Genomic DNA, 9823 nt, shown 5'->3' with positions numbered 1-9823 from the left:
GAGACTGGGGGTTAACACGAGGCCTCATGACCACTGGGCATTACCTTACACACACACACACACACACACACACACACACACACACACACACACTCCCCAGGCAAAAAAGAGAAGAAAAGGGTTTTTTTCAGGTGCTAAAAATATTATCAGGAAATAGTTTTCAGCAATGTGCTGTTTTAGGTTCCCCTCCGGACTCAAGGGCGCCTTTGTCTCTGCCACAGAAAGTCCGCATTTATCAAAACCAAAATGGTTTATCAAAGCAGGCTCATGTTCTGTGGCAGGAAACCTGAGCCTCCCCACCAGCCTGTGACATTTTAATTTAGGGCCTGAGTGTATTCAGTTCAGATCGGGAGCCCCAGCAGACCTCTAGATGGCCCAGGACCTGGGGCTCCGTGCAGGACTAGGTGGCCAGTGTCCTTACCTGGCCCAGTGGGCTGGTCGGGGCAGGGCTGGGGTGGGGGCTCTGGGTGTGGCTGCTAGTGGCAGGGGCTGGCCGGCTGGCTGCACCCCCAACTTTCTGTTCTTCTTGCCAAGAGGCAGCCCATAGGGCATAGATCTCCCCAGAGCAGCTGGTCCTTCCATGGAGGTGAAACCAGAAGCCACTGCCCAAGGGAACCCCACTCCTGCTCTGGGAGTGAGGGTGGGAGGTGAAGTGCCCAGAGGGGCAGGTGGGGTCTCCTGCAGAGGCCTGCCCTCCTGGTCACTCCACTGTAAGGCCGGACGGGCGCACCGAGGCAGCAGTGAGAGGGCCTGGTGAGGGCGCACAGCTGCCCACACACAGCCAGTCCGTGGAGCCCTCTTACCTACCCCACTCAGCCCCTCCTACGTGCAGCGAGGGGGCATAGCCTCCACGCAGCCCCCACGTACCTGGACAGCCACGGTGGGACTTCTGCTATTGATCTTATGGGGGCCAGATTGGGGGTCAACATTTACTCCTGAGATGTTTGCTGCCGCTTTATTTAAAAAAAGTGGAGAGGAACCGGAAGCACTTTGAGCTAGAGGTTCTGCAGGGAGGGGCACGAATGGCTACAGGTGGGCTCAGGGCTCTCCCTGCCCTGAGGCGATGGCAGGCAGTGCCACCCATCCGCCTTCAGCCCTGAGGGCAAAGACCCACCTTCCGAGTGTTCCGTGACTGCCGGGATAGCGCAGCGGAAGGCACTTTGGAGACCCTGGTCCCATCCCTGTGTGGCAGCCAACAAAGTCATGCTTCTGTGGCGTTTCTAATGACATGGGGAAACGCTAGTGACATGTGTCAGGTAAAAGTTTTAGAAAAGAGTATTCCAAGCAGCATATGCCTAGGGCCCCGGTGGTGTCTGTGCACATCTGGAGAGGAAGCCTCCGTGCTCACCTCCGCGTCTGCAGCTGATGGGCCACGGCTGGTGGCGGCTTTCTTCTTGACAGGAAGAATATCGATGTTTAGAAGCCCCCATACCCACAGCCCTGGTCCCGCTGGCCTCCTGGGTCCTGCAGCCCGTTTCCTGCCCAGCTGCAGCCAAGGCGGGGCCTTTGCCTCCCTGGCAAGCAAGGTGCTTTGGAGGCTGGGCCTGCCTCCTCGAGCGCTCTGTCACCCTCCCTGCTTGGCCTGTCTGGGGCGGCACCACCTTCCTCCCACTGCCCGTGTGCCCCCCAGGGTGGCCCTTTTCTTAGGCTCTCCCACCCTCTCAGCGGGGGAGCCCCTCAGGCTGTGGGGGATGGAGCTGCCATCGTTTGGCGTCAACTTGGGTGGTATCTCATGTAGGACTCATCATGACCCTCTGGTGTGGGGTCACCCCACCTTACAGAGGAGGAAACTGAGGCCGAGAGAGCCTGTTCAGGGTTGCAGAGCTGCAAAGGGGTGGAGCTAGGACTCCCTTCCCCTCCAAGGCTGGCAGCTTCCAAACCGATGCCAGGACCTGCTGGGCCCCTTACAGGCTGGGAGCTTCCAGGTGGGATGGCAGGAGAAACAGCCGCGTGGTCCTCCCAAGTTCCAGGGACCAGGGCCGGGTGGGGGCAGGCCGCCTTCCCAGTCCTGCCCCCTGGGACTCTGGGGAGGCCACGGGCAGCAGTGCAGCCCATTCACGCTGGGACTGGCCTCTACCCAACCCCCTCCTTCCCCCCCCACTCACCTCCAGGAGGGCGGGCGTGGGGGGTGAGGACGGGCAAATGGCACTGCGCCTTCCCTCGCTCAGTCCACCTGGCCCAGCGCTGTCCTGAGTCAGCAGGACCCTGAGCCGTACATCACTGGGCAGACGATGGGGTGAAGCCAGCGGGGGGGGGGGCCCTGCCTCACCTGTAAACCAGTGCTCCCAAGGGCTGTTGTGAGAACAGAGGGAGGCGATTCTAAGTCCCTTAGTAATTGTAGAATCTAACACAACAGGTCCTCATGCTCACCATCGGAAATGCTTAAGAAAACACCCATTTATTTCCATTAAAAAATTCCTTTTTCTTAAGTATACCACTGTATATTGAATAAGTAGTAGTGTCACCTACATTGATTGAACTATTCGTTGAAATGTAAAAACCTTAGAGGCCTCACAGTCACTTTAATGTCTCCCATGAGAGGCAAGGAGCATCCTGAGTGTGTTGGTCAAATTCTGGGCGGCCTTTGTTTTAAATCTGAGAATTCATCCTGGTCCCTTTCATGTCCGAAGTGGATTCCTCTTCCATCCATGCTCCTTGCTGGGAGCTTCAGAACCAAACTTGTGACGTGGGGACGCCAGTGGGCACCGCAGGGATGCGGGGAAGAAAGCACTGCTACCGACTCCAACCTCTGGCTTCCGCTGCCTTTCCTCACCCCCATCCCTCAGGTCCTGCTGGCGATGGGGCGGGGCTTGCGCCACAAGGAAGGTGCAGACCCGCTTGTGGAGGAAGGGAAGGGACACGTCACTGAATGCCAGGCCCTGAGAGCCCCGGCTCTCTGCCAAGGCCCTGCCCTTTCTGTTTGGGGGAGCTCTCCAGAAGTGGGGGTAGCCACCTGCTGCCCTCTACTGGGTGGCTATTTGCCTCGATTGGCCACTGCAGGTGGGCAGATATCGAGACTCACACAGCACCGATCCGGCCTCCTTGGATGCCTTATGGGTTGGCCTGCTCTTCCTCTGAGCCTGAGCTGAACTTCAGAATCCTTCTCAACACAAGCACCAGTTATCAGGCAGAGTGACACTCACGTGCACACCTTTTCCTACCGGTGCTTTTGTGCAGTTTACAACCACACACGGTAACTACGTATCTGCATTCAACCAGAAAGCAAGGTCTGACAGGACAGCCTCTCTTAAGCCTGGACCCACCTTACAGATGCCGTCACACGTTTGGGCCACAGCTTACAGTGACCATGGCGGGGCGGGCTCTTCGAGCTTTGGGCCCTTCTGGCCTCTGTGCCCGTCCTTGAGGGTGTGACAGGGGCTCCTGGGAGGAGGAGCTAGGCTCCTAGGCCTCAGGGGCCCACAGGTATTGAAAATGTGCCACTTATGGAATACAAGAGGCCATTGGGAGAGGAAAACAAATCACTCTGACCCTGTTAATGGGGAGAACGAGTAAAAATGCTGACAGGTGAACCAAGATGGCTGCCTCGGTCTCCATAGCAACTGGACTAGATTCCCGCAGGATTTTCCCATGTTCACAGGCTGGGAAAGTGGGCGGTTCTGCAGCTTTAACTTCCAGTCCCGTGGGTCACGGGGACTGACTGAGACCTGCAGCCACTCGCACCGTGAGGGACCTCAGTGCCTGGGTACAGAAGGTTCACGGCCTCCGGACGTGAGGAGTGTTGGCTGGGCCTTGTAGGACATTATGGTTTCTGGCACCAGTTGGTGGAAATGTTTTCCACATGTCTCCCCGTGTTTGCAGAGCTGAGGGCACAGAATGCAGCCCGTGGCCATGGAGGCCCGCCTGACAGGGCCTGGCCACTGGGGTCTGGCCGATCGGCAGTCCGTCCGAGGCAGAAACCGAGTGCCAGGCTCACACGAGTGTGAGGAGGCCGTCTCTGGCTGGGCAGGGCTGTGGGAGAGGACCTTCCGAAGCTCGGTCCAGCGCCAGCAGAGGCCCAGGTCCCAAGGACCAGGGGAGCTCAGTGGTCAGTGGAATCAGAGGGCGCCTGCTGATGTGGGGCTCCAGGCTGCCTGTGCCCTGTGGTCCCCCCGCCCCCTGAGCTAGGCCCCCTGAGCTGCATGAGGTGTCAGTTTTCCTGTTAGCAGTTTTGCTGCCCCTGAGGGTCAGGCCACGGGGGTCTGGCCACGGGGGTCAGGGCCACGGTGGTCAGGCCATGTGGATCAAGTCACAGAGCTCACTTCCTGGCCCAGAAGGCCTGCCCGGAGGTGGATGTCCTGTCGCTGCTGTGCTTCCTGGTCCAGCTGCTGCTTCAGGCTGGTCACCTACCTGGGGACAGGTCAGGAGCTCAGGTGGGGCAGGCTGGCCCCGGGCCAGGGCCCCAGAGCTCTGTGACAAGAAGGGCTGGGAGGCCACAGCCCATGGCTCCCCCGGAGATGTGGTGGGCGTGGAACTGAAACATCGGGCAGATAGACAGGGACGCATCGTCCCCCTTCTAGTCAGGGACACCCACCCATTGGGGGGGTCCTAGGGATCCGGGCAACCGCACTCCACAGTGGGTGGACCCCTTCTATTCAGGCCATGAACACACTCAGAGTGAGAAGGAAATAAATGCTCCTGGGCTGATAAATTTAGCAGACGTGGCTTGGTGGTGGCGTCAGGCAGTCGCCTTCCCTCTCTGGGCCTCAGTTTCCTTATCTGTAGAACAAGGTCTCTGACAGCGTGGAGCCTGTGGGTTCGCCCTGGCAGGTGTGTCTGTGCGTGTGTGCACACGTGTGTGCATGTATGTGCGTGTGTGGGGGCGGTGCAGCTACTCCCAAGGCTCGGTCACACTTTACCACCTCACCCCCACACACACCACTGCTGTCCCCTGACTCTGAAGGACAGGTGCAGGGGCCACCTCTGCTACAACTGCCGCCTGCCAGGCACTGTGTGGACACTTCACACGAAGCGACCTCTGACCCTTGTTACAGGTGGGGCGGTGGAGGCAGAGGAGGTGGTGACCTGCCCCAGAATCCTCTCGGGCTCCCAGTGACGTGGAGCCCCTGGAGGTGGTCTGGAGCCCTCTGGACAGCAGAGCTGGCACCCTGCTGCTGGAGGGCCTCCGGCTGGAGGGTCTATTCTCGGGACTCCAGGCCTGCAGTCCAGCCCCGTGCAGCAGCTCGGCCTCTGCAGCCAGTTCTGCTGGTGCTGGTCAGCTAGCTCCCAGAGCCGCGGGGCGTGGGCCTGCCCCAGCTCTGCGGCCTGGACCTGGGGTGACAACTTGGGCATCTCACCGCTGCCTGCTCAAGCGCCATGGGGGCTCATATTGCTTCATCCAGCCCTGAGTTGGCCCACTGCCCTGTGCTGGGACTGGAAGCAGACTAGAGCCCCACCCACAGGCCTGCAGGGTGGGTCTTACATCTGCTTTAAGGGCACCTGGTTTCTGCTTGGTCGGACTGGGGTTCCCCAGGCATCACAGGCTGAATCTTGCTGCCTCCCCCTGTTTGCAAATTCTTTGTCTGGGGATGGGGGGGAGGGGGTCTGTCCAGTGGTGCAAGGGGTGAGCACATGCATGGGAACAGCCCCTGACCCCTCCCCATTCTGGCCCTGCGCTGGCTCACAAGGTCCCTTGTTGGTCCCCCCACTCCCACGGGGCCCACGGAGCCCCGGGTCCTGGCTCCAGCTCTGCCTGGCGCCCCGTGTCAGGGGTATGGCCCGCCCTTGCTGTCTGTGCCTGCACTTTCGTGAGTGCGCCCTGGACAGAGGCATGCTGGCCTAGCCCTCCGGGGCCCCCTGCCCCTGGGCCCACCCCCAAGGCTGGGGTACACCAAACCCCACCCGCTGGCTGACCTGCAGCTGCTGGCTCTGCCTTAGGGCTGGTCCGCTCCGTGGTGCAGGCTGCTCGGAGCCTGGCCCCGCTGGTCCTCAGCCCCTGTCCTCACCGTGTCCCCTCCCCTCCGCAGGGTCTCCTGCTCCACCTGTAAGAGCGAACCAGCAGAGGCCTCCTGACAGGGGTGGGTCAGGCCAGCCTTCTCTCTGGGGAGCACATGGGTGCCCCTGCGAAGGGCTCTGGTTCCCGGAAAGCTGGGTCAGGACCCCTAGCCCCACCCAGGGCCACCTGGCATGTGCAGCCAGGGTGAGGCTGAAGGAGCACGGGATCAAGTTGCCACCCTGCTTCAGAGCACCACAGGCCGTCGCCGTCCTCAGCAGGAGAACACCACAGCTCCTCGGTGGCACCCCGGGCCTTTCCGGGGCCCCTCTCATCATCCCTGGGCCTCAGGGGTCCTGGCACCCCTGCACGCACACCCGGAGCTGCACGCGGGACCTGTCGAGCACAGGCTCTGTCCCCTCTCTGACCTGTCCCAGCAAGCCTGTCGGTGTCACTGTTCCCACTGCCTGTCCTTGGAGCTGCAAGTTCCCCGAGCAGAGCCCCTTCTTGGTCTCCCCGCCAGCCCTACGTGGTGGGCACAGGCAAGAGGAAGGAGCTGGGGACCAGGAAACACACATTTCTGCTGGGGAAGGTTGGCGGGGCTCCTTTCGCCCGCTGTGGAGCGGGGAACGGACATCCCGGGCTTGCCCTGTGGTGCTAGCTGGGGACGGTCTCTTCCCTGAGGCCCCTGCGGTCCCGGGCCTGCCAGCAGCTGGGGCAGGATCGGAGCCCGGGTCCTGCTCTCCAAACCAGGCCTGTCACTACCTGGCTCGCCCAGCCCTGCGGGTGCTGCCCAGGCCCGGCTGCAGCCCAGGTCGGGCCTCTCTTCAGGGCCTCAGGACGGCACTCTTGCCCTCAGGGTGGAGCTGCCTCGTCTCTCAGGCCCTGAGACAGAGGGGAGCAGTCTCAAGGGTGACGTTATGGGGTCGGTGGTCAGAGAGGCACAAAAAGGATTCCTCTCTTCTTCAGGACTGAGGAAAACAGAGCCCTCTCCACTGAAAAAGAAAGTCCTGTTTCTTTAAAATTCCAGTGACAGTCCTGGAAGTGCATGTTAAAAAGAGAAAGGCGAAGTCCAAAATCAACAAACGGCCACGTCCGGGTTTCCCCTCCTGAGACACCAATAAAGGGTTTATGGGTTTTCGGCCCCTCACAGCTGACCTCCTGGAACTCATTAGCTGTTCTTTCCCTGCCCCTCCGGCTCCAGGCACCCACACTGGCTCTGTTGCTCCAGGCAGTGCCATCGTGGCCAGGCTAACCCCCCTAACCCCCCCCCCCCAGGAGTCCCCAGGAGCAACCCTGGGCGGCCTCCGCCTCCTCAGCACTGTGACAGCCCTGGAGGAGCAGTGGCAGGGTCCTGGTGACCATACGCGGCTGGCTGAGCCTCCTGTCTGGACAAGCTAGCCTCCATGCCTCCATGCACCCCAATCCTGTCCCCAGGGTCCCTGCCCCCCACTGCCACCCCACTGACCTGGCCACTGCCCTGTGGTAAACACTGCTGTCCCTGAGTCCTCCTCAGCTGGACAGTGTGTGCTTAGTGACCAAGGCCTGCCTGGGACTTGTGATGGGACAGGTACGCTCCTGGAGGCTGTGGGCTCAGCAGTCCCCTTGCCCAGGAGTCTCACTGCTTCTTCGAGGCGTGAGGTCGGTCTACCCTGCCGCTGCCTCTCTTGTCAGGAGGGCCTGCCACAAGTAGCCATCACCCGCTACCTGCGCCCTGGGGGCCCCGGCTGCTCTGTGTTCTGCCTCCGCTCCTGACACGCTGAACGCCCTCCGTCCTGCCCTGCAGTGGCCGGCGGCCTCTACCTTTTCCCTCACTGGTGTCCACACGCCCTGCTGGCATCTTTCTCCTTCAAAGCCTGGGAGCCCTGGGCACCTGTCACCTTGTCACTCATTCCAGTGAGGCCACGCCTGGCTCTGTGGTGCCCCGGGTCCCTCTGCCCTTGGGAAGCCAGTCTTTGCAGGAATTGGTGACACAGTGACAAGCCCAGGAGTCCACTGGATCTGAGGTGGCCCCTGCGAAGTCTGCTGGGCTGTGCCATCTAACACGGCCTCTCCCACGCCCTCTGAGAAGCCCTGGCCGGGCACCGCTGACAGAAACTGCCATGAGTGACAGGTGCCTGCTTCCCTTGGCACAGATGAGCCCAGGCTGGCATGCCCCTCCCACACCCCTGTGCAGGGCCCCCCTGCAGTGGGAGGGGCCACAGCTGTATCCCGCCGTCTGTGCTGGGCAGGCAGGTTCGCGTCCCTGGGCCTCTCCTGCCTGTGCCCGCCTCCCCCACCTCTCCAGGAACCACCCTGTGCTCGCTCCACCGCGCGCCCCTCCCCCCTGCCCCCACCTCTCCAGGAACCACCCATCGGAGCCAAGTACCTGCTCCGGGCGCGGGCGCGCGTGCCTTGCCGCGAGCTCCCCCTGCAGACGGGCCCCTTCAGGGCTCAGGGTGGCTGTGTGTCCCTGACGGATGCGCCTCTCTGCTCGCTGTGCCCCCGCCTTCTGCGCTCTGCGCTGCCTAAGGCGGAGCACCTGGGCGAGGAGGAGCCGCGCGCGTGGGCGCCAGGCTCTGCTGGTGTTTTTTCTCTGAGGGGCGCGTCCACAACTGACCCTCTGTCTAGGGAGCTCACTGTGGAGTATGGAAGCCTTGGAGAGAAGCCTCTACTCCACGCGGGCCCCCACCCACCTCAGTTTCCCCGTCTGTCAGCTGGGGACTGGATGCTGCCTGAACACCTGGACCTTCCTTCATGCCCCAGGGACGGATTCCGTGCCGGGAAGGCAGGCCCTGCCCTCTGGGGGCCTCACCTGCTGCAGGGGCTCCTGGCCCCCGTGCTCCCGGCGGGCGAGCTGCTCCTCCAGCAGCCTCCTCCTCAGGGCCAGGCCCTGGCGGCGCCTTCTGCTGTCTCCCAGGGCCTGGTGCAGCGTGTCCAGGTGCTCCTGCGGACGGCAGACACGGGCCCTGCTGGGTTTCAGGGAATCTGTGGCAAGGCCCCTGCCCAGACCCCACTGCAGGTCACTGGGGCGTGAGGAGACAAGGTCAAGTGCAGTGTGCACGGGTCAGGCGATTTATGATGGGACCGTGGGGGACCTGGAAAGCAGGCCTTGTCAGCACAGGCTCCGCTTGGCAGGTTTCTGCTGCAGCCAGAGTGGCTTCAAAGACACATCTGGCGTCCCTCCCCTGCCTCCAGCCTTGCAGTGAAGGCCGCAGGGTCCTCCCGAGCCCACAGAGCCTGCTGGGCCCACCCCCGTGCGGCGAGTGACCCCCAAATCACCACAAGCTGGCCTGCCTCAGGGCCCTGCCCTCCATGCCCGCTGCCTTCTTTCCTGCTGTATGGTGGCCCCGCCTCCCTGTCATCCCTCTGCCCCCAGCCATCACAAGGAGGACGGTGCCTGTGGTGTCCCTTGGGCCTCAGGGCTGGCATGCACTGGGGCCTGGAGACCTCTTGTGACTTCTACGAAATGACCTCATAGGAAACTTGTGGTCTGGCCTGTGACGCATTACAGCTTCGTAAGGCCACGCGAGTTCCGTGGGAGACGTGGCCAGCTCCTCTGGTGCCGAGGACTCTGAAAAGTCCGAGTTGCTCCTGCTGGGGTGTCAGAGCAGGAGGCGGAGGGAAGGGCCTTGCGGTGTCCACAGAGGAGCCGGTGGTGGCTTCGGCTCAGGGGAGCTGGAGTGGGAGGGCTTAGCCGTAGCCTGGGCGGCCGTGTGGACTGTGGGCTCAGAGCTCGGTCTTGAGAAGTGCCCAAGTCGCTGGACTGTGTTACAGAACCAAGTGATTTTGGAGGCCAGAGGAGGGCAGGGCTACCCTGGTGAGAGGGGAGAAGGGGACGATGGGGTTCTGGCCGAGTGGATGTCAGAGCAGAGAAAAGAGGAGATGGCAGTGCAGGGAGGGCCAGAGAGCTGG

At 62.1% G+C, this 9823-nt stretch overlaps 2 protein-coding genes across 2 annotated transcripts in view; both read right to left on the bottom strand.

The window, feature by feature from the left end:
* Positions 1–5315, bottom strand: part of SNED1 (sushi, nidogen and EGF like domains 1) — a 73576-nt gene extending 68261 nt beyond the window's left edge. The window contains exons 1-2 of the mRNA XM_019628462.1: positions 5295–5315; positions 4260–4343 (exon numbers count right to left, since the gene is read on the bottom strand). Of these exons, the coding sequence (XP_019484007.1) occupies positions 4260–4343; positions 5295–5315 (105 nt within the window). The remainder of the gene's footprint in view (positions 1–4259; positions 4344–5294) is intronic.
* The window catches only part of CROCC2 (ciliary rootlet coiled-coil, rootletin family member 2), a 55553-nt gene continuing 48129 nt past the window's right edge, over positions 2400–9823 (bottom strand). Inside the window, exons 28-30 of the mRNA XM_019628451.1 lie at positions 8724–8855; positions 5851–5978; positions 2400–4347 (exon numbers count right to left, since the gene is read on the bottom strand). Coding sequence (XP_019483996.1) covers positions 5871–5978; positions 8724–8855 — 240 coding nt within the window. The 3' untranslated portion in view covers positions 2400–4347; positions 5851–5870. The remainder of the gene's footprint in view (positions 4348–5850; positions 5979–8723; positions 8856–9823) is intronic.

This window comes from Hipposideros armiger, unplaced genomic scaffold (assembly GCF_001890085.2).
Source record: "Hipposideros armiger isolate ML-2016 unplaced genomic scaffold, ASM189008v1 scaffold_17, whole genome shotgun sequence".
In the NCBI taxonomy this organism is placed as follows: Eukaryota; Metazoa; Chordata; class Mammalia; order Chiroptera; family Hipposideridae; genus Hipposideros; species Hipposideros armiger.
Note: the sequence above shows the minus strand (reverse complement) of the source record. Positions and strands in the feature narration are given on the sequence as shown.